The following is a 23474-nucleotide window of genomic DNA, read 5'->3' on the forward strand; positions in this document are numbered from 1 at the left end:
GAACTTTGGACATAAGGATATGCAATGGGCGTTTGAAAGGGATTTATTGATCATCATCTGGTCTGTTTTGATTTCTGTTTCTGTGCAAATTTATGCACGTGGGCGTGCGTTTACATTGTGCGTCTCAGGATTCGAGGTACAATGGTACGGCTATACTGTATGGGAGTGGAGAATCTTTGAGTGTGTATGGTGCGGTATGAATTGAAACGAATCAGTTGGGATAGATGGTATAAATTAAGATTATGATGATAATGATGATGATGATTTTAAGAAAACAAGAAATATTTTCGTGTGTCATGAGAACACAAATTATTATCGAGGATCTTGCATAAGTGTGCTTTTTAACGATAACATTGGAAGATAAACCATGATATTCTGTGCTGTTTGTTAGTTTAATAACTCGATCCTTCAGTTCCAAGGCTTATGACTTTTGGGGATGGGCATTTGCTTCGATGTGATGCTTCAGCGTTGCCTTTGGATTTCGAGTGCCGATTTTTGAATAATCTGGGATTTGAATATAGTCTTTTCTAAGTAGGTATCTAAAGGTTAACTTAAAGTTATTCAAGATTGGGTAAGTGGGTGGGATGAAGGTGTTAGGCGGAGGGAAGGAAAATGCTGACTGCCCCTTGAGAAATATGTCGAAATTCGAAGTGGAGGAAACGTTTACATATGGATAAGATTGGGATGGGGATACGGATGTGGTTTATATTGGTATTGATTGCAGACTGATAGATTGGCTGGAAGCCAGTCTGTTGCAGAATAGTCGGTCATTTGTTTCGCTTTTGTATGAATATATGCTAGTGCTAAATGAGGGGTTTGATTTGAGATGGGACGGGAACTGTCTAATCTCCGGCTCGAGCTTCGAAGATCCTTTCGACGGCATCTAATGTTCTGCTTCTAGTGGTATGGACTTCAATTTTATTCATTGGGAAGATACGATATGTGTTATGTGTTAATGCACGACACCACGGTGATTAATGATTTTCACTGGGGCATGATTGTGTTTTTATAAGGAAAGTTATGTTTTTTATTTTGAATTTCAAAGTTACGATGGGTTTAGCAGAGCAGTGTGAATGAGAAGATTACGTGAAAACTAGGACCAGCCTAGATTTGAGTGAGAGCACGAATTAAGAAATAGAGGTCAGAGTTGATCAAGCATCGGTCTTGGCAATGATAACAGGCTTTTTAGGTTTTGCAAATGCTAATCTAAGAGCCTCGTTCACATTTTTAATACGCTCTTGTTCACGTTTGCGCCTGTCTTCTTGGAATTTCTTTTCTTTCTCTTCTCGAAGTATAGCTTTCTCCCGCTGCTTCAATTCTCTCGCTAATCTCTCCGCCATTCTGGACTCATTTTTCAGTGCTCGCCTTTCGGCTCGCCTTTCGGCTCGCCTTTCGGCTGCGGCCCGTTTCAGTGCGGCCTCTTCCACTGCGACGTCCGAAACAATACCATAGTGAGCGTTCAACTCGGCCTCCAACTCAAGCGCCAAGTTATCTTCTTCCAGAAGATACCGTGCCACTGCGTTTCGAATCGTTCCATCCGTGTACGTTCTGGGAATCCATGGATCCGTCTCGTGCAACGAGCCTCCGGGGTAATGTTTGACGGACTCGGCCGTCATGTCGCGCATCAAGCTCGCCAGGGTGCCGGCCCGGTGGTGGAAGTCGCCATTTGCCAGCCGAGAAACATCGGGGTGGGTGGTGTAGAGGTTCAGAAGGAGCACTTTTTCGCTGGGTTTCCATTCGTTGCTGTATATGGATATTTCCGAGCTGGTTTTTCTGGGGGTTCTCATCTTGGCTATTTTTCGCACGACGCCTGGCTCGATAGTATCTTGCGTGGTAAGATCTTGCATGACAGTATCTTGCATAACAGTATCCTGCATAACAGCATCCTGCATAACAGTATCAGCCATAATTGTAAATACCAATGAAGTTTTCTAAAGCTAGTTAAAAAGACAACTGATATACAGTTATAGATGTATGAATAGAATAGTAAGGTAGTTATGAATGAGTTATGAGTTCTAAAGAAACAACATCTCTCAGACGTAATCCAGCCATTTATACTTCCCCATGCGAATTTGTTCAATTCCTGTTCTTCATCTTTTCGCGGCGATGCATCTACATCGTCGACTTGGTAACTGTTCTCAAGACAATTGTATTGTTCTTGGAGATGCTTGATAAAGAAGAAAGAAGATGACAAAGAAAGCTGGATAGGTTCATTGTGTGGGATGGGGTTGTTTCTTTGTTGTGTCAATTGACGGTATCAAAGTATGTAAGATTACATGGTCGAAAGTCTTTTTTAGTATATCTGATGAATTCTTGTCCTATTATTCTCTTTTCAAACTTTCAAACACGCAGATTAACTCATGTAATTTATATCAGATGATCTAAGTTCAATATTCCAATCCTATCTATATATTCAATAAATACATATTCTAATCAAACTTTATACATTCTCTTAACTCGTTTACTATACACCAGACGATAACAGTTGAATGTCTCAATATAATATATTCAATGAATTATATTCCAGATAGAAGGACTTGAGAAGACCGCTCGGGGGGTTGCCCGAGGGTCTTATTGGGAAGTTCGCGGCGGGGGGGGGGGGGGGGGGGTTATTTCTTTTTCCCATCTACTTCATTCAATTAGAAGCAGATACAGGCGCATCGCATGGTCTTAGCATAGCTATATAGACCGAATCGATTAAGAATTTGCTACTACCACTATTCCAGATACTCTTTCTCATACAAAACCCCCAACTAATATCAAACAACATAAATTGAATATCCGCTATTATACATCTAATCTAACAAACCCATTCAAATATCTCCCCTAAGTCCTCTACTCTAATTCATATCAAATACAAATAATACAACTTCAATATCTCAATCCTATATCTAAACTCATATCCCAACAACCTCTTTCACACATTCAACACTCTCAACTCATACACCAAGCGATACTAGCTGAATATCTCAATATCTTAATGTTACATATCTAATAAACCTAGATTCCCAAAATCCTATTCATACTTCTCCAGAACTCTTTCATACACTCCCCCAAGCCCCTTTAATTCATACCAGACTATATGTATTGAAACTCTCAATCTCATACATACATACATACATACATACATACATACATACATACATACATACATACATACATACATACATACATACATACATACATACATACATACATACATACAATACAATAAAGTAAAATATCAAGCAAAAATCTCAGAACAGAATTACCGCTCTCTCTTCCTCTTCCTCTTCCTCTTCCTCTTCCTCTTCCTCTTCCTCTCGAAAAGGAAAGGAGTTTTCAAACTACCTACAAGGTTTAAATCTAATCATTACGCCTATACAAAAATAATTAATTCCACAACTCAAGAATCAAGATTACAAAACTCCAAACACATGATGATAAAAATAGGAATGATAATCTCTACTCTATAAATGTCATAAATTGATAAAATTCGCGCTATCTATACTACAACAGGGTATTAAATGTATGAACAAAAAAAGGAATCAAATTATTTTCCACCCAGTTCATAACATAACCACATAACGTATGTAAATTCGTCTTCCATGTATGCGTCAACATATCGAGAATGATGACATTCGCAACCAATCCAGAATTCCAGATATCAAAATATCCATCCGCCGCTTAAGAGCTTTTATCCCGTCCCGATCCAACGCAACCCAATGCAATGCAATACAAATCTCATACACGCTATCCCGTCTCAATCATACTGTTACATTTCATCCATCATTTTCATCCCTCCCATTTAATAGTTTCTCGCAAGCGTTGATCTCGATCTAATCTTTGCACCGAAGAAATAGATAAAGTAAATCAAAGCACAAAGACCAATACTAATGAATCCAATAGTACCCATAGCCCATTTCGTAGACATGTTATCGAACATGAGGACACCGAGATGGGCGAGACCTGCTGCGAGAGCAAAAGATGGAATGAGGAAAGCTGCGATTGCTGCACCGGCGACGTTGGGATAAGAGTCTGAAGAGATGAAAATTAGCGAGATGTAAGCGGTATAATGAAGGGGGTACATACCAGTAATGTAATTAAGCATACTAAGCCACAATAATGGATCTGCAAAACCAAGAACACCACCTGCTACAACTGGTGACCAATAAGATACGCTTCCATCAGATGTGAATGCGAACCAAAGAAGTGTAATTGGGAAAAGCCAGACGGTAACCAAAGAAGTGATGAATCTAGCTTCTGGGCGGTTGATGCCATGCTTCTTACGATCTCTCGCGTAGAACCAAGTTTGAACCGGAACGAAGAGAAACATGACCACTACTCCGACGACGAAATTAAGGTATGTAAGATCGGCACCGATGTAAGTGAGACCATTGTTGACGACGAAAACATCAAACACACCATCAAGGTATAAGAAGAGAATACCGTAGGCGAAACCGTTGTACAACCCGAGGAATATAACGACGGGCTCTGTGAACATGATTCTGAATGTCATGGTTGTGATGAACTTCATTTCGTGGAGAACATTGAGTCTACTTGTCAAGATGGCAGCTTCTTGCTCATCGACAGCTTCACTCTTTGCAGCTGCTTTGGCGATGACCAATCTTGGTAATGTTTCTGGGATAAAACACAACAAGATAGAGAATGCGAATCCGATAATTACGTTAATCAAGAAGATCCATTTGAGACCCATATTTTCATTGTCGGCGATCCACTCTCCAACGGGAGATCCAAGAGATGGACCAATGTTTGCAGCTGTGTGCACGCCATTAGTATCTTTTGTCTATGGCATGAAGGGTTGCATATAATTAAAACTCACACATGACGAAGAGTGCCATTGCTTGTCCGGCACCATCAATGTCACCAAACAGATCCGCAATTGTACCAGCGACATTAGAAAGAGCAGTAGAACCTGCCGTGCCAGCAAGGAACATAAAGATAACAAGCATAGGAAGGTTAAGAGCATATGCGGTTCCCTAAGACTTGTTAGAATGAATTGAGTGAAGATTGCTCTGAAAATAACTCACAAAGTTCAAAATTGCATAGAATGCAATGCTGATAACATAAATCCACTTGCGGCCACCAAGATCACTGTAAATGTTCAGTTACAATTCTTGTTCACAACCACGATGATCGCGTTGTGCGGCATATGTCGTGTTCAACCTACGATAATGGACCCAAGAAGATAGGACCGACAGCTGTTCCCAAAATGAACATACTCTGACCCAGAGTAACGACTTGAGTAGTTCCTCCAAACTTCTCTTGGATCAAGAATTCAGCAGATACATAAGTTGTACTGGTCAGAGCAACAAATGTCTGTAACATGCAATAAACCGCCACGATACCCCATCGTTTGAAGGCAGGCCAATGCATAGGATGATGTTCATCTTGAGCCTTTACGAGTTCGAGAATGGCAATTGTTTGATCTTCGTGTCTCGTAGCAGCGTTTTCATTTCGCGGAATGATATCACCTTTTTCGACGTTGGATGAATCTGAAGCACGGTTATGCTCGTCGATCTTCTTCTCGGCATTGTCGGTAGAAGCCATGGCGAACGAGCGAGCGAGCGAGCGAACGAACGAACGAACGCACAATCAACGGTGAACTTTTCTTGAAAGAGAAGCTTGGCCAAAAAAGTAAAAATCTGTGAATATACCAAAGAGTGTATATAGAGAGCGAGAACGATCGATAATGTAGCAGAGGAGATTGGGGCACTATTTTAACGTCCTTGGCTGACGGTTTGAAGATAAGAGAGTCGGATGATCAATTCATTGGAGACGTATGCAAGAGATAGGAATATATATTCCACAGGATGATGATATTTGTGAAATGAGAAGTTCATGGGAAGAAAACGGAACGAAGGAATATTTCGATAAGAAATTTGCAAAATCGGCCGTGCCGCGTAGCCCTATTATCGGTAGCATTGTCATGATTTGGAAAGGGTTATCCATGTTGATGAATGGAGAACATTTTCATCGGAATACCTGGGTTTGGTCAAGGTACGAAATAGTTGGGGATAGTAAGCAATGAAGAGGCAATGAGAGTTCATGATTGGATTATGATACCTCGACTCATGCTTATCTTGACCTAATCTGGGAGACTCGGGGGTTGTCGAGACGAGGTATCCATTTTCTCCCTTGAACATTCTAATTCCAGGTTTCTTGCTAAAGGGTCGAGAGGGTCTCTTAACAATGAAGGTTGGTCAAGAAAACGAGGTCATAAGCCACAGATAAGAAATGGTGTGCCGCACAAGAGGTGGATCTTCTCGTCTCATGTCAAGTTTGTATGAGAGATGGAGAAGCCGTGGAGGAAGAAATGGATTAATTTAGAAGCTGCTTGTTTGTCCCTAGTAGGTAGGTAGTTAAAAGAAGAACTTGAAATCCATGTGGCGAATGCGCAAATGTAGCAAGATGAGAAATCACTTCTGGTTATATGTATGTAAATAATAATAGACAATGAAGTTGTTGGTGTTGTATTTTGAAGCAAGATGAGGTGCAGATTGCCCAGACTTTTGTTGAAGCCTCCCGTCTTGGGACTGCAATTTTCCGGTATGGTATGTTATGGTATGGACCGTATGGTATGGTATGGTATGGTTATGTATGGAGATAGCCCTGCTGCCCAGACGGGAGTGTGAATAAGATCGTGGAAAGGTGCATAAAGCTGATGCCCAGAGATGTTGAACATGGCTTACATGGCTTTGCCGTGGATTTGCCCCGACGGAGAGCAGATCATGGAGAGATTTCCGGGAAAGCCATCAGCCATCAGCCATCAGCCACACTGAGGGAAAAAGGCGATGTCCGAACGCTGGAAAGTTGGGACCGTGAGTTGGATTCTGGTCTGGGGAAGAAGGAGGAGGTGAGTGGTTAGATACGAAGATAAAGAGAGATCAAGGTTCAAAAGGTCCAAAGAGATGTCATTCATTATCAAAAATGGGGAAGGGAAATGAGGGTGAAGTTAATAAGTGAGGTGAGTGAGACATTGAGGCGATTGATTGATTGATTGATTGATCATAAGCTGGTAGACGTCGGCATTGAAAGTATCGACGTTCTTTGAAATTCATTGTTGATATTATTGGAGGGGAATTGAATTGAATTGGATTGGATTGGATTGGATTGGATTGGATTGGATTGGATTGGATTGGATTGGATTGGATTGGATTGGATTGGATTGGATTGGATTGGATTGGATTGGATTGGATTGGATTGGATTGGATTGGATTGGATTGGATTGGATTGGATTGGATTGGATTGGATTGGATTGGATTGGATTGGATTGGATTGGATTGGATTGGATTGGATTGGATTGGATTGGATTGGATTGGATTGGATTGGATTGGATTGGATTGGATTGGATTGAATTGACTTAGCTAAATTGAATTGAATTGATATTGCTTTCTACTCGAGTGGTCTTGTCGTCCCAAGTCTGGGGATAGTAGAAAGCTATCATTGTTTTATTTATCTTAAGGTTACCTCTCTCATACATAATGTTAAGGCATCACTACAAACGAACCTCAATCCAAATCAGTTGCTACCACCTGCATATATAATATTCATTGGTAGGAACAAGGCCTGAGCAAAATCTCCTTCCAAAAAGTAAACAATTGAATCTTCTTTATAATAATTAAGGTAATGGATCAAGGTAGTTTCCAATTCCTCGTCTTTGATCTTGCTCTTGCTCTTTCTTCACCATTTCCATTCTTTGTGTCTCGGTGAAGTGATGTGAAAGGGTGAATGAAGACTTCCAACCACACCACCAAAAGAGTCGCACCCTGATATCCATAAGAATATCATCAATATCAAAGGCCAAATCCAAATCCAAACGCAAGATGGTATTCTAGCAACCTCCTGGCGTTTCCTACTTGCGAGATCACAAATCTCAATGTTCAAGCCAAGGTCATGATGGTCGTTTGCACATTGGATTCATTACTGTTGTACAGAATTGGAAGGGAAGACCTCTTTCCGTATCAACCCAACAACTACAATATATTACTTACTACCGACACAATACAATAATTCACCACCGCAAAAAGGTTCATCGACAGTGGGCAACGAACGTATCATCCGAAGTTCTACTAACATTGTTACCTCCGAATCTTATTATTGTTCTTATTATCGTTCTTCCCGTGTTTCCTACTATCAATATCACACTTCACTTACTTCACCCTAAAAGCCCTTGATCCATCGAAATCCCACCTAGCATCGGTCAATTGTGAGCCTCGTCCACCACTTGTTTGTGTTTTTCATTTCGACCAATCACAACTCCCCAAACATGTGTGGCTTATGCAGGTCAGTGTGATCTTTCCATTTATAGCTCAGGCTAAGGGTATGAGGGGTAAGGCTGACAGATTGCCTTGCTCTTTTTTTCCCAGATGCCCCTTCCCGATATATCGTACCTCGAAAAAGATCTCTTGATCTACCTAGTAATGACATTTCAGGAGAAACACAGAATTGACATGGCCAGAGATCTTTTCGACATTATCGATTTGATCTTGGCCAATCCATATTGATTCTTGCTTTTCCAACTTACGATCTTTGCACTCCGAAGATCAGCTAGCTAGCTCCAGATTCACTACTAGTTTTCTAGTCTACCCCATCCATTCTTCAAAAATTAATCACCTTCAACTCCCACCCAACTATCACATCATCATTTCAACATTAAATAACTTCTCCCAATTCCATTCGTGCTATCGCAGCGTCTTAAACTTCCATCAACACATCTCAATTGAAAGTTCTCGCACTTGCAATCTCTCTTCAATTACTCCAGCTTCTATTCACCACCGCCGCGTATCTCAAGATGCCGACCAAGAAGAAGAAGAACGTTTCGCAACGCTCTACTCAAACACGGCTTCCCTATGCCGTATCCAAGAGAAAGAAGGACGAATCGTTCGAAGTCTCTCGATCCAAGCGAGCCAGGGCCTATTTAGTAGTCTCGGATAGTGACAATTCCTCCTCTGTAGAGAATGACGATGACGACGACAACAAGTCTTCCCAGATCGGCGCACTCGATAGTAGTGTCACTGCTTGGAGTGACGAGGATGATGACGACTCTGATACTGGATCCGTTATTGTCGTTGACTCAGGACCTATTGCAATGGCCGCTGCAACAGTTGCTGCTCCAAATACTAACCTTGACAAGTTGTTTAAGGAGGTTATCCCAGTAGAGGTACGTTCTGTCTTTTTTAAGTATTTCTACTCATGTTCGTCAATCGTGCATGTCGTCGTGCGACAGATACCTCAGAGTCATTCGTCTGATTGCGATAACCTGAAGATCGCTTGATCACATCCGTTATTTCTCAGGCTATCGACTAGACCGTTGAAGTTATTGCGGATAGTAGACCGAAATTTGCGTATGCTTCCCCCTAGACTCTATTCGCTAACCACTCAAATACAGGTACACCAAAATATCGTCAAGTTCTTGTCCCACGATCGAGACATCATACGATACTCTCAAATCTGTCGAAAAACCCGCAGTGCTATGTCGGATAGTGTCTGGCGTTATCGATTTCTGGAGAAATTTGATGCAGTACCCGATGCGCCTGTAGAACTTTTGAGGGAGAAGTATCAGGTCAGACACAAGACCACCAAGCTCTACACCAAATTCGAATTCAACAAGTACCGGTACCTTCCTAGTGCAGATATCGCACGAATCGAAAAGGCGCAAGAAAAGGTCCTCGATATGCTCCAGAACCTCATAATTGGTATGTCTCTTTTGAATCTGTCATCGTCAAGCGTACATACTAAGGAAATGGTACAGAATCCGATGCCCACAAAAGTTTTGACGACAACGGCGATGAGATGATTGTAAGTCGCAACATTGACTACATTAGGCAATATGTTGAAGGATCCTTCGTATCGGGCACAACTCATGCTGGAGATATAATTGATATCATTGATTCCATTGCGAAGACTCGTAATGAGTGGGATCTGAAAGCTATCTGTTCAGTTGATAGTAGTGCCAATACCCGGGTGTTGTTGATTCAACTATGCTTGACATCCATTTCTTGGGACCCAAGATATTGCACAAATACAATCTCTCAGTTCGACTTGTCCCAGTTGGAGGTTTACGCACCGCCAGCGAGACAACCATTGTTTCTCGGGAAATGGAAGGGTGACCTCAACGTCCGTTGGTGTTTACATGTGGCGAATTTCTTCAAGTTTCACCTCAAAGCTGGAAAGGGTGAAGGACTTCTCGCTCATGCCTATGCCGAACTTGAACAAAGTCAATTGCCACAACCATGGTTGGGTCGATTGAAGTCGGGAACACAAAAGCTAGGAAGCCATTGGAAAGGAGCCTATTGTAAGTGTCGGCGATACATACTGCCTCGAATTCCCGGGAACTAATTCGACCTTAGTTTATGTCAATCCTGATGAATTGGCAAGAATGAGACGAGCTGGCGAAGAAACTGACGATGGTCCTTACTCGGATGAACTAGATGGTGGGGAGTCATTTCAGGTAAGCCAATCATGAGAATGTGTCAGTGGTGCAGGATGACTAACTTAGTGTCGCAACAGGATATATCTCTATTTTTCGACGACCAGATTTTCGGAAAGCAACATTGGCCCAAGTCATGGGAAACAATTCTTCATAGTGATCCATTCTCCAACGCTGCTCCTGAGCCCACCTCTCAACGTCGTACTTCGAGACGCACTACTCGGTCGAAAAAGGACTTCAAGAAACCAAAAGAGAACCCGAACCCAGGCGTGGAGTACTTTTACGGTTCTTCAAATGACTCTTCCTCGACTGCCCATTTCTATGGAGCTGTACATGGGATTCCTCCACAGCATGGGATTCCCGGCTTTCAAAGAATTACCATCATGAAGTTTTTCTCGGATCGGAATGGGTTCCATGACCCAGGACAGTCTTGGGGCTATGAAGGTTGTGTTTTACCTGGTGGTCGCATCATTGTTGGTCGATGGTTCGATGCGCAATCTCATTCTTCTAGGGATGTGATGTCAGGACCATTCATTTTCTGGAATACGGATGAGAGTGATGCAACAGAGCCCATTGATGGCAAGGAAGCTTTGAAGTTTCTCAAACTCTTGAAGCTCTACAACCATTGCTAGCTTGTGCCTCTGCGGGCTAACCACATTTTATTTAATGATTTGCCACGACTTTTCAGTGCCGGTCACATCTAACACAATAAGATGGGGATTAAGTTCCTCGATATAAGGCTATCAATTAACGATTCTTGTGATGAATCGATCCAAGATCATGAGCATATTTTCAAAGCATCAGCGCAGCAGCAGCAAGCATACCGTTCCAACATACGCGACACATTGGCCGGCGACAAACATTGAAACATGGAATCTTAACTCAACTTAATAACTTCATTTCGTTTTAAGAAACAGTATTATTTTGGACCAACAATATGGATATTTTTCATAGTTAACAACGAACCTCGGGCATCGTTTACTAGCAATTCTTTTCATTTCGATTTGCACATATTTAACCAACTTTCGACATTCTTTCCAGACAAATATTCTTCAACATACTTTCGGTATTCTCTTTTCAAAAATAAGTTTGGTGCAATTTTCTTTCCTTGATTCAATTTTCATATTAACGTTTTTCTTTGGAAGGGACGGGGCAGTAGGGAGGGAAGTGGGTGGATTGATTTGCAAAAGGGAGGGAGTTTTATTCGAGGAATTGGGAATGGGATTGGGGTGTTGGATGGATATAAATGGATCTGCATCGTGGATATACCCCCTTTTTTCACAATCTGGCGTTGAGAATGGGGTGGTATCTTGCAATATATGGGTTTCTGCGTTTGTGATCCGCGTTTACATCTGCGTCTGCATTTTTTTTTCTTTTGTGGAGGAGGTAGCAGTTGTGGAGGGAAGCAGGATTTGGGTGAAGGTCAAATGCGAATGAAATCGAGATCTAGATCTAGATCCATCTAATTGAAAGTTTGCATGTTTACACGCGTGCGGGCATTGGTCAGCGAGCGATGTACTTTTCTTTGGTTCAAATGGGATTGATGGTGATTTTCGTTTGGATTCGTGCCGTTTCGTTTCTAAAAGATCTCTATAGATTGTAGAAAGGAAAGAGCGTACGTAGCACGTACTCCAACTTTATGGATGGTCGATGTGAGAGTAGTAAGGTGGTTCGTAGATTGAGGATCTTGAACAGAATTGAAGAATTGAAGAATGAAAACTTACAAACTTACAAATTTGCCTCGCTTCTCAACACTTTGTATATCATTTTATTTGAAGTTTATCTTTTGTCTTTATGTTTACCTGCCTACGGTATCGGTCCCAAAACGCCTCATCTACTCGTACGAACGCTTGATCAACTTCTCAACTCCTTTCCTCTTCTTTCCGCCCCTTTCCTCCCGCCACTGCGCGCACCCCTTTACTAAAATCTATTCCTCAATCTCCTTAACACATTCCCACTCGCCCCTCAAATTTTCCTTCCATAAAGAAACCTTATTATCACCTCCACTGACTGCCAATACATTTCCACTTAAACTCCACGATACGCGCCAGACTTCGCGTTCGAATTGGAGAACTTTGGATTCCCATTGACCTGGGCTAGAAGCTGCGGATGAGGTCCAGATGCGCACGGTTTTGTCTTGGGAAGCGGATGCTATGTAACCTATTGATGTGTTAATCGTTTTGAATCTTTCATTGTAGGGGAGAATAAGGTGAAAATGAAAAAAGAGGAAAACATACTCTTTTGTAAAACAGTGGGACTCCACGCAACATCCCTAACCCAATCGCCATGTCCCTGTAATGGAGCCCCTTCAACCTTATAGCTCAAGCTAGCTTGATCCCAACCCCAAACCCTCAAAAGATTATCACTTCCACCGGTAACAAATCTCCTCACACCACCTTCCTTTCCTCCCGCATTCGCACTGACCAAGCTACCCGGCTGCGACGATGGCGCCCAAGAAACACTATTCACACCAATACCATGCGCATGGAAAATCTTATGATCCATGGAATTATCCTTGAATTCTAGAACCGAAACATTTCCATCCGAGGATGCGCAAGCAAGGAGACATCCGGATTCATGAGGACACCAGGACAGAGAGTTGACGGATGCAGTGTGCAGAGCGAAATCGTAGATCTTGGTCCATACCGATGAGGTTTCGCGGTAGATGAGAACTTTGCCGTCGTAGCCTGCGGAGGCGAGGATATTGCCGTATTTGGGGTGAGCCCAGGAGATGGACCAGATGGCCCCTTCGTGGCTGGAGTGGATGTGTTAGCATGGTGAGGGTAAAGCTGTGGGAGTTTGAGAAGACATGTCATCATGAAGATGCAGAAGATGTGCAATGTGCAATGTGCAATAACCAGTGTGTTGAGCGCATGAAGCCTATGTGTTTGATTGATTTCAGGAAAGCAACATACCCCTTCAGTGTTTCTGTAAGACGATGTGTTTCCCCTTCGATTTCAAAGATCTTTACTGTACGATCCGACGAACATGTTGCCAGTCTGCGACCATAATAATCTAAAGCTGCATCGTGCTATACAACAAGCAATTAGTCTATTGACTTTCGATAACGCGCTGAAAGCTAATGATGGAACAATTCCTGGTGAAACCAGAAAAATAAGACCAAGGAATACTTACAATCATATCATCATGACCCGAATTGGTTATTGTTTGCGCCATACTGACACAAGAGAATTAATTGATTGTATATGTAATTCGAAACACCTTCTGAGTTCCTGAAGCTCTCAACTGATTGATGCTGCCAGATCGTATCTAAGCGGCACTTACCGCTTTTGGTACATATCGGGGAAACATTTCCCCGGCAGAATTTAACCTGCATGTGATTTCTGTGATAAGGATGCTGTTATCCTGACCGCTTACTCATTAGAGAGGCAAAATCCCGAGTCTTAATCTAGTGTAGGTATGCGATGACATCTTTCAATCTTCTCCCTTCTCTTCTCTTACCTTTCTTCCATTTCCTTACTTATCTCATTGGTTTTTAAGGGGAATTAATTGAGGAGATAGATTCGTATCAATTCATTCAGTAAATTCATACAGTTTTTGTAATCTTCTAATAAACATCTCCATTCTTCTTACATCTTCTATAATTTCACAGTTCCATTTCATAAGCCTCGGTTCAACAATTAAGCTCACATTCCCGGATCATCACATAATCGCAATTTTGGGAATCCATCTTTCAACTACAATCAATCCAGATTGATTTTTCGCAATAAGAAACAAAAACATGGCAGACAATCTTTGTGGTCCATCTAATGCTTTGCAGAACTTCCAAAAGCATTCCAATGTTGATCGCACTCTACAACAAGATCGATTAGTTGGAAGAGCGCCGTCGTCGCAAGTATGTATCATATATTATTCTTCACTTACTCCTAAGCGCATTACATCACAGCCACAGTCTTGCTAACAACATAATAGGGCTTTCGAGCTTTTCCAGGTCCAAATGCAGGTCAACTAGATGCTGAATTCGCAGCTTTCCAAGCCGGTCATCAATCACTTGGTCCCTCTCCATCGGCGCAAAACTTCACTCCTCATCATTTCCAAACTCCACCTCCTCAATCTTTTCAAAACGTCGTACCACAACATTCTGCAGGTCAAGGATGGGCTAATGATTTCCAAAATATGAGCATATCTGGTCCTCAAGCGCAATTTCAACAACAAGGCGTACACCAAACCATTCAACCACAAATGGGAGCAGGATGGCATCAGGAGTTTGCGCAAAGTCATGGAGCCCCGGGAATGATTGCGCAAGGAAACCAACCTATCATGGCAATGAATCGCCCTTCTATGATAAATGCCGGATATAATCCAATGCCTAGAGTTCTTATGCAACAAAATCAGCTTGCATCTACGAGCCAGTCATTGGTAGAAAACAATGAAGTCTTTGATGAAGCGGCATTCGCCAGAGCTTTTGAACAAGCAGCTAATGCGGAAAGTGAAAGGGCGCAACAACAGGAGCTAGAGTCACAAGCTGCTAGTATCCAACATGAAGAGACTCACACTATGGATCATCTACATGTTACAAAGGAGGCAGTATCAGAACTCGAAAGAGCGGAGAAGCAACTACTCGGCCAAAGCTTACTCGGCGCAGATACCATTCAGGATCCCGCAACCGCTACATCAGAACAAAATATACATGCACCGGATGCGCTATCACGTACAGCTGGTGAACTTTTATCTAGTGTTAGTAATAACCAAAGCGAGAAGTTTCAGAATAGCCAGTTTCTACAACTCATGCGACAATTTCGCGATAAGGAGGTTACGGTTGAGGGGGATGAAGTGGTAGATGGGCCCATGAAAGCTAAAGGAGGCGATCGTAAGGACGGAGGTGGACAAGAATCTTTTGAAATGGTTGGAGCACCCTAGCATAGTTTATTGGATTGATCCTCTCCCTGTGGACTTTTTGCTGTAAATATTTTTGCTTGCTTGCATATTGATTGGTCCTCTGTCTTGTGGATTTTTAACTGTACATACCATACCAACTTGTTTGCTCATGCGTAATTGAAAACGGTCAAGCCTTTCGAAGGCTTCACAGACTAGCTAACTAATCTGAAATCAAATACAACAGATCATGAAAATGGCACAAAAAAGTGGAGAAACAGCTATGAACGTTCAAGCTATAGCTGCCCTCTCAAACGCAGAACACAACGAGCAACAGAAACTCGCGCGCGAGACGTATCAAAGTGTCGAGGAAAAACAAAAGCAAGATACAGCTCGGGATCGCTTAGCTCAGATTGTGAACATGCTCCCGAAACAGGATAGAGAGACTGCAGGTACGGAATTGGAAATGGAGCGGTTGGTTGATGAGGGGTTGTTGGCTAGGCTTTGTCCGGACTGTGGGGGGGATAGAGAGCAGGGTGTGGAGGGTTTGGAGATGGTGAGGGGGGAGGGGGATATTGGGGAGGGGGGTGTTGGAGAGGGGGGTATTGAGGAGGAGGATATTGAGGAGGGGGGTATAGAGGAGGGGGGTATTGAGGAGGGGCATGTTGAGGAGGGGGATGTTGAAGAGGAGGATATCGAGGAGGGGGATGTTTGGGAGGCGGATATTGGGGAGAGGGATGTTGAGGAGTGGGGTATTGATCTTCTGACATATTTACAGCAGAAAGAGCAGCGTACAAAGCCTTCAAGAATAGTGAGGTGGAAGGAGGATATTGGGGAGTGGGATGTTGATGAGGAGGATATTGGGAAGTGGGATGTTGATGAGAAGGATGTTGATGAGAAGGATGTTGATGAGAAGGATGTTGATGAGGGGTTGTTGGCCAGACTTCGTCCGTTCCATACGAGGGATAGAGAACGGTATGTGAGATCTTTGGAGATGGGGAGAGGGGAGAGGGATGTTGGGGAGGGGGGGTTTGCAGTGGCGAGGGAGGGAGGAGCAGGAGGGAGGAGTAGGAGGGAGGAGTAGGAGGGAGGAGTAGGAGGGAGGAGTAGGAGGGAGGAGTAGGAGGGAGGAGTAGGAGGGAGGAGTAGGAGGGAGGAGTAGGAGGGAGAAGTAGACGAAGGAATAAAAGAATGATCAGTGTTTCGGGGTTCGGGGTTTGTATTGATACTTGACAAGGAGTGGAGTGGAGGAATCAAGAAGTTTCTGTCCTCGATGTTGCTGGGCTTGTGGATTGAATTCAGATTCACACAAAGACTTGAATGATCGGTTAGCTGGATATAACGAACATCTCAGCTATCCAACAGAGCTAGATTATTAGCTTGAGATAAAGTCAGTAATTAATAATGTTTAATATTAATTAATTCAAAATTTCTCATCAAACCTACTTACTACTCAAGTTTTTCAGTAACTGACTGACTACACTGTATCTCAAATACGGCGAATGTCAAAATAAATAAAGTAAAATTAACCATTAACAGAAAGCAACTCTTGGAGCAAATGGCCTCGGCCTGGATATATAAACATCTTCATATCCGCCTCGAAACATGAAAGTACTCGTGAACTCCCGAATCGCCCCCTATAAATGAAGTTGCAAAGTATATCTCTTCCGTAGGTTTCCCTACGGCGCTGATGAGCAAACCCCCCATAATCACAACCCTGCTTCTATTGTAGAGATTCATATCCTCTACCCGACCCTGATACCCGACCCCTCATCAATCCCATTTTCTAAATCTTGATCTTCTCAATCCGTGATTTATGATCTAGCCAGTACTTCAAACGCAATGCACGCTCGTGGCAATACTCCCCGTTTTCGCTTGAACAACTTCTACAACTTCTTCTCCTCTTTTGGTCTCTTTTCCTCCTCGGTGACATAATCTCTCCAACCCTCACCCCTCATCCCACTAAGCATCTTCCTCAACATACCACTCCTTAACGCTCTTCCGTCCCTCTCATAAGCCATCTCAATAGCCATTAAACTAATGACAAAAACCCATACATCACCACCCTTAATTCCCTTCCACCATCCTCTCTTCTTGCCAACCTTCCATAACGAATCCATCGATGCACGCGCACTGTATAAGAATTCTCCTCTTGCATCTTTTCTAACTACGAATCCCCAAAGACCGCCCAATGCACCTCCTAGGAAGAATCTCTGGGTAGGTAGGACATGTCTGGGCAGAATCGATTGGAAAGCGCAGATACTAGCCCAGCTAGTGCCGATGGCGCCGGAAATATAAAGGGTAGATTTGAGGATACGGATAGCGAGGGTGTTTAGCGAAGAGATGGGGGAATTGTAGAATTTGCGATAGGCGGGGAGAGAGAAGAGAGAGAGGATTAGAGTGAAGACTCGAGCGAGGCGGGGGAAGACTTGGATCCAGTAGGTGAGATAAGTGCGGAGACAAGAAGGGTCCGAGGGGTGAAGAGTAGCGCATGTGAGGGATGTTATTAATGGGTGGGCGGGAGAGGTTATGGGAGAAATGCCGCTGAGAGACTGTGGTAGAGTAGGGTTGTTGGGGAAAAGAATTGGGGACACGAAGGGTCTGGCATGAATGTTAGTGTGTTCGACATGAAATTGTGAGAGTAATGATAACATACGGGTAATTAAGACGTGCCATTTCTGCGAGGTTATCAACGATGCCGTAAGTATTTGGCCATGGTAAATTGGCTGGATAATCTTCCGGTCGAGTTTGTATGTAGTGTGGAGAGTTTTTGAGAATGAAATCTCCATATTGCTGTGCATCATTAGTACCGACGCCTTTCAGAGCAATTGGAAACCATACCTTTGGAAAGCAATCTCTATCAAAAATGAAAGCATGAAGCAATTGACCACAAGTCAATGGGAAAAGTAACCAACTTCCCCACCACCACGGTCTCTCCCATCTACTTCCCTCTTTACCCCAAATCCAGCCCTCGTCTTCTGCCAAATTATACGATATTTCTGCAGCTCTACTCAACGCATAAATCGCAATTGTAACTCTTAGCTGATCACTTGGATAAACCCCCAACATAAACCCAGCCAAACTTGCTCCAACCGCCGGTGCCAAAGTCGATGTGAGCGTCTTACTTGTTTTCGGGTTTCGCTGTCTGAAAGGTTCGGCTTCGGATGTAAGGAGATGTGCGCGAAGTCGGGTGAAGAATCGGAAAAGAATCCGATGAAGAAGGAGTATCGTAGAGAGGGAAAGAGAGAGGCGGAAGTTTGGCGACTTCCATAATGAAGTCTTCTTCCCCCTATAACATCAATTAGCTTTCGTTTAACTTTATTTGCACGTCTGCGAGAAGACGAATAGAAAAAACGTACCCAGCTTTACCAGCTCCCATGAATTTCTCCGTGATCAAACTCCATATCTTCAATCCCGCATTGGTAGCCAGGAATAACCTCAAGCTACCCCTCACAGCTGCAGCATTATAATCATCGCGACCTGGTCTCTCTACCAATTTCTCTACCTTTGTAACTGTAGGTGCATTTCTCTTCAGAACTTTCGATCGTGAGATTATGTATTTGTGTAGTGTTTCATATTCTTTCGCGGAGATGGTATAACGAATCGCATTGCGGAGAATAGGATCAGCAGTAGATTTAGCGGAGATTCGATCGCGAGGTGGCTTAGGAGCTTCTGGAGCACCGTTGGGTGCTGATTCCATAGTTTTGAAGTGGTTACGGGTGTCGCATGAGTGATGTTGTTTTGTTGATTATGGTGGATAGATGCTTTGAAGTTGGGTAATCTCCTTGATCAACATGTGAAAGTTTACCTCGGCGTGGAACAATAGGGAGAGGTTAAATTGGAGATCTGCGGTAAGGTTTCGTTTTTGGATGGGGAAAAGAGGAGTGTAATGAAGTTTGTGTGATTAGTTTATATTCTGAATGTTATGAATGAGGATGTAATGGTTTATCTATTACATGAATATATAGTTGTCGCGTTGATGTTGATGTGGCATGTCACGTTGTTGTCGACATATCCTGGTTTGGTGGCCACCACAACACAATGATCCCCGACATCCAACATATGCAGAACAAACCATTGGAATTATCTAGGATATATATGTGTGTATGTGTGTATGTGTGTAGGATAATGATAATTTCAAATGTGAAGCTGTTTTGATACATATTGGAGGGGGATTCTATCTTAGCTTCGTTACTGTCCTTGATACTCACTTGGATCGAATATCAACAACGAACGTCGCAAAGCAACATCAATCAGTGTTTTGAGTGCAGAATATTCCTTCAATAGCTATCCATCAATACGATAAAAACAATCCTTACTTAATTAGAACGTCTAGATAATCAAGTGTTGTTGGGGTCGCCCAGTATCCATCTCATATTATATCCTCAACATTCTCTTGGCGACAGCATATCAAAAGAACATTCAAACCAAGCAATTCTTCTTCATGTTACAGTTCAAGACCGCAATCATAATGAAACAAAGGTTCTATCCCGAAGGAAGCAATCAAAAATTCCCCTGATGGGGACCCCGAAGGATACCCAACGATTCTCGTCGCCCCGATGTGCAATGGAGGACTCGTATCATAGCGCTTTCAATCCTTGATCTAAAAACGCTCCAAGAAGGTAAGTATAGAGGAAAAGAAGAAGAAGAAGAGAGAGAGAGGGAGGAATCGAGGCGTTTATAGAAAATGGGTGGTGGAGTGTGCGCGCTAGAAAGGGGACCAGTTGGTGCAAATGGGACAAACATGGCCTAAAATGGTAAAGCGCCTTTTGAACTAGGCTGCAGTGGTCAAGTGAATAGTTTTAATTCCAATTATCTAACTCTTTGTTCCATTTTTTTGAAAGTTGCCATTCGGCTCGCTTCGGATATCTACACTACTGAACTTCACAGCCATTTCACTTCTGGGACTTGATATTCTTCTTCTCTTTTCCTCATACTCACCTTCTTGGAGCGTTTTTAGATCAAGGATTGAAAGCGCTATGATACGAGTCCTCCATTGCACATCGGGGTATGTACATTTCCTTGTCGAATATTGTAATAATTTCTTCCAATATCTCGCTTCGGAAATACTCCTTTGCCGGGACCAAGAGTATAATGAAGACATCGCATGCCATCAAGAGATGAGTCGTCTCTTCCTCAAGATTCTGGTCAATTTCATATCTTCAATGTGCAAATCAAATTACACAATTGCTTAGACCACTCTAGAGTGCAGCGTCCAATATTCGCATAGCTGTATGTAGACCTCCGAGCATCCGTGGTAGTTTGAATAAACTCAATCTATTACACAAGCTCCGCTCTTGGGAGATTTAATTCTGCTGAACCACTTAATCAAACAATCATCTTTCGTTTATTATCTGTATTGTTGGCTGAGTAGCTACTATGTCTCCAATGCAATGCGTGTAATACATCGCCACAAGTCTTCTCTCGAAGCTCTACTTCAAAATTTGATGTTGGAAGCCTTTTCACTATAATTCCTCAAGTTCAACGTGGAAATTCGCTGTGGGGTTAGTTTTGAAGTTCATGAAACGAGGCTATACACTTCTGCTTCTTCCGATTTTTGAATATCAAATAGTAATATTCAATACTTCTCATCAATTACATTGTAGATTAATATCATTCGGATTCTGAGTCGATGTAAAAACTCGGAAAGGCCTCACTAAAGATACTCATCAAGTACTGCGATGTCACCGGTTGACTTACCCAAATAGCTTACGTAGTTTTGGCCAAGCTTAGAATTGGTTTTCGAGAATAGATGATGATATCATTATTACTTGCAGGAAATAAATTCTGTCCTCACCTCCCCCCCCCCCCCCCCTTCTCTCTCCCAAAGCCTAGCCTCCCATTTTCTCGGGGAAGCATCCATGGAATTGACTGTTTAATATACCTTGGCCAAAGTATACGTATACCAGTGTTGTTGAGGGTAATCGATTCTTTCTCCCATCCCAGAACTCTCCAGTTTAGTACCTCGGTTGGTCTGGTGGTCTGGTGGTCTGTTTGAAAGACTTTATTGCCATCTGCTTCACTGATGAATATCTGAGCTTCGGCCATTCTTACTCAAGGGGTAGAATCAATGTGATATATTGGCTAGTAAAGTTGATCAAGAGCACCCTCCAGCCACGTCCTCAACTCTTTATAAACCCAGCAAACCAACCCCTTGGTGAAAAGACACCGCGATTTCATAGCTTGCTTCTTCTGTTCTCTGCCGGCTAGTCCCCTTGTTTGAGGTTGGCACTCGTGCCCCAGAAAATAATGAATGCCTACAATTCGGATGAGTCGGATGGGTATAAGGTCGGAGACTTTGTTGTTCGATTACCTGGTTGCAACGAGATGCTGCATTCACCAAGGGTTTGGAAATATTAAGAACGATGAAGAAACGGAAGTGGGCAGAATTGTAGATCAAGGGCGTAGAGCACAGTGTGGAACTCACAATGCTTGATATATGTCATTATCTCGGTATGGTCCTAGAAAAATATTAAATTCGTATGCAATACAAGTGGCCCCACTAGAATTCTTAGATCACCGCTGTTCATCCAGGGAGTGATGCCGTTGCCGGCCTCGAAGCTCTCCTCTACTTCTTCAACATGCAAAACGAAGCTTGCCACTACATACACATGTCAGAAAAGTGCTCGATGTCTTGAATTGTGCTAATATATCTTGGTCCTAGATCCACGGCTGCGAAGACGCGATTGGTAAGGAGGATGAAAAGTCGACGACCCTCACTGTCTCCTCCTAATGCTATCCCGTGTCCCACCCTCCGGACTTCGCCTTCTCTTCCCATCGTTCCCCTGCCCCAACATGCCAATAGCCGGTAAGAGGGTCCAGGTCCAGAGCATTTTCTTGCTCAACCAGAGCATCTGCAAGCTCGCGTCTTGCTTGGGCGGTTGCCGTTAGGCGAGCAAAAACTTCCTGCCCCAAACTTTCGTAGGTCGGTTGGGCGGGTAGTTGGGGGGGTCCTGATGGACCAGCCGGATTGTCACCAGCAACGCTATGGGCGGGTGTATCTAGAGAGAGTCAATATATTATATTTCACAAGAAAGGAAATCATTACCAATTGGGCGGATGGTGGGCGGGCCTTCTCGATAGTTTTGGGCGGCTTGCTCATTTCTCCATCTATCTACAATTCATTAGTATGATTGAAAAAACGTCTAAGGGTATTACCTACAGGAGAGATGTTAATGGCAAGCAGTGGCGACGCTATTGACTGACGGGGTAAGTGCTCTGAACACTACTCGTTGGGGCTCAATTTATTTGTCTATAGAAGCACGGCTCTGGCATACCACTCTTTGAGGCTCGCTGATCTAGCAACAGAGATACAGTTCTGGGATACCACCATTTGGGGTTCGCCTCATCAGCTACTACTGGTGGCTTTGGTCGCCCAATCTCATCGCTCTCAACGGGGCCGCAGCTATATTAGTGGGTAGTGCAGTAGCTGTTGTGAATTTTGCTGCTGGAGGGAGAAATGGGAGGAATGGATGGCTTGGTATTGTGGCTATAGCTGGTGAGGCCGCTGAAGCTGCTGAGGTTGGGAAGGAATCTTTTCTTCACGACTGTACATCCTCGGCCCGCTGGTTGAATATTGTCCTTCACCCTCTGTTGTGTACTTCAGTCTAAATAACTGTTTGTAAATCGTCCGGTGGCTTTCCTACTGGATAAGGCAAATCATGCATCCATCTCAATGCTTTGGCCTGTTTGGGTACAACCCATATTAGGGATGTATAGAAGCAGGTAAACATGAGTTATAGAGTACTCAATTGTAGCGTCGAATCTAGCTAAAACTGATTCTGAACCTCCTGCATCGACCACTTATCTAATTCGCTGGCAGTTTCCATATTGGTAGTTTATTCTCTGAAGCCTTATCGGTGTCTTGACAAATTTGATAGGAATGTTTTCTTGTATAACTCTCGAAATTTTACACTCTATCGTTTCAATTCTGACATATTGTCTTCGTATAATCAAATGGTACTGGGTATGAAGCATGCGGGCGATGAAAACTGTGTCGAGCGACACATGGAGTAAGCCCTTTGAGAAAGAGCAGCAGTATGGCAAATGAAACGCTCTGGGAGCTTTGTAAACGAACCTGCTCGTATATCTCCTTAAGAAAAGCCAATGCTATATGTGGCACTACTAGTTGTTATTGATAGATCTTGGCGAACCACCTCGTTGTGAAAAATGATCAGTGCCCGATGGGATGAAGAGTAATCCAGGC

General features: G+C 43.1%; 9 protein-coding genes across 9 annotated transcripts; 4 read left to right on the forward strand and 5 right to left on the reverse strand.

Moving 5' to 3' along the window:
* Positions 1-1151: 1151 nt before the first annotated feature.
* EAE98_005188 (uncharacterized protein) lies at positions 1152-1907 on the reverse strand (the record flags this gene model as incomplete). The annotated part of the gene is made up of 1 exon (XM_038952809.1): positions 1152-1907. One exon carries the CDS (start codon positions 1905-1907, stop codon positions 1152-1154), a length of 756 nt encoding a protein of 251 aa, XP_038810651.1.
* A 1880-nt stretch (positions 1908-3787) lies between these two features.
* Positions 3788-5550, reverse strand: EAE98_005189 (uncharacterized protein; the record flags this gene model as incomplete). Its single annotated transcript, XM_038952810.1, has 5 exons — positions 3788-4017; positions 4072-4758; positions 4823-4979; positions 5031-5094; positions 5171-5550. 5 exons carry the CDS (start codon positions 5548-5550, stop codon positions 3788-3790), a joined length of 1518 nt encoding a protein of 505 aa, XP_038810652.1.
* A 938-nt stretch (positions 5551-6488) lies between these two features.
* EAE98_005190 (uncharacterized protein) lies at positions 6489-6868 on the forward strand (the record flags this gene model as incomplete). The annotated part of the gene is made up of 2 exons (XM_038952811.1): positions 6489-6554; positions 6611-6868. 2 exons carry the CDS (start codon positions 6489-6491, stop codon positions 6866-6868), a joined length of 324 nt encoding a protein of 107 aa, XP_038810653.1.
* Positions 6869-8794: 1926 nt separating this feature from the next.
* Positions 8795-11064, forward strand: EAE98_005191 (uncharacterized protein; the record flags this gene model as incomplete). Its single annotated transcript, XM_038952812.1, has 5 exons — positions 8795-9163; positions 9392-9698; positions 9755-10297; positions 10353-10453; positions 10513-11064. 5 exons carry the CDS (start codon positions 8795-8797, stop codon positions 11062-11064), a joined length of 1872 nt encoding a protein of 623 aa, XP_038810654.1.
* Positions 11065-12359: 1295 nt separating this feature from the next.
* EAE98_005192 (uncharacterized protein) lies at positions 12360-13609 on the reverse strand (the record flags this gene model as incomplete). Its single annotated transcript, XM_038952813.1, has 4 exons — positions 12360-12592; positions 12670-13187; positions 13348-13463; positions 13568-13609. 4 exons carry the CDS (start codon positions 13607-13609, stop codon positions 12360-12362), a joined length of 909 nt encoding a protein of 302 aa, XP_038810655.1.
* A 565-nt stretch (positions 13610-14174) lies between these two features.
* Positions 14175-15313, forward strand: EAE98_005193 (uncharacterized protein; the record flags this gene model as incomplete). The annotated part of the gene is made up of 2 exons (XM_038952814.1): positions 14175-14288; positions 14366-15313. The coding sequence occupies 2 exons, from the start codon at positions 14175-14177 to the stop codon at positions 15311-15313; spliced, it is 1062 nt and encodes a 353-aa protein (XP_038810656.1).
* A 211-nt stretch (positions 15314-15524) lies between these two features.
* On the forward strand, positions 15525-16352 carry EAE98_005194 (uncharacterized protein; the record flags this gene model as incomplete). The annotated part of the gene is made up of 1 exon (XM_038952815.1): positions 15525-16352. One exon carries the CDS (start codon positions 15525-15527, stop codon positions 16350-16352), a length of 828 nt encoding a protein of 275 aa, XP_038810657.1.
* An 802-nt stretch (positions 16353-17154) lies between these two features.
* Positions 17155-18968, reverse strand: EAE98_005195 (uncharacterized protein; the record flags this gene model as incomplete). The annotated part of the gene is made up of 4 exons (XM_038952816.1): positions 17155-17869; positions 17925-18061; positions 18110-18557; positions 18628-18968. The coding sequence occupies 4 exons, from the start codon at positions 18966-18968 to the stop codon at positions 17155-17157; spliced, it is 1641 nt and encodes a 546-aa protein (XP_038810658.1).
* A 3035-nt stretch (positions 18969-22003) lies between these two features.
* EAE98_005196 (uncharacterized protein) lies at positions 22004-23097 on the reverse strand (the record flags this gene model as incomplete). The annotated part of the gene is made up of 4 exons (XM_038952817.1): positions 22004-22269; positions 22317-22382; positions 22546-22673; positions 23045-23097. 4 exons carry the CDS (start codon positions 23095-23097, stop codon positions 22004-22006), a joined length of 513 nt encoding a protein of 170 aa, XP_038810659.1.
* Positions 23098-23474: the final 377 nt, after the last annotated feature.

Source organism: Botrytis deweyae, assembly GCF_014898535.1.
Source record: "Botrytis deweyae strain B1 chromosome Unknown BDEW_010, whole genome shotgun sequence".
Taxonomy (NCBI): Eukaryota; Fungi; Ascomycota; class Leotiomycetes; order Helotiales; family Sclerotiniaceae; genus Botrytis; species Botrytis deweyae.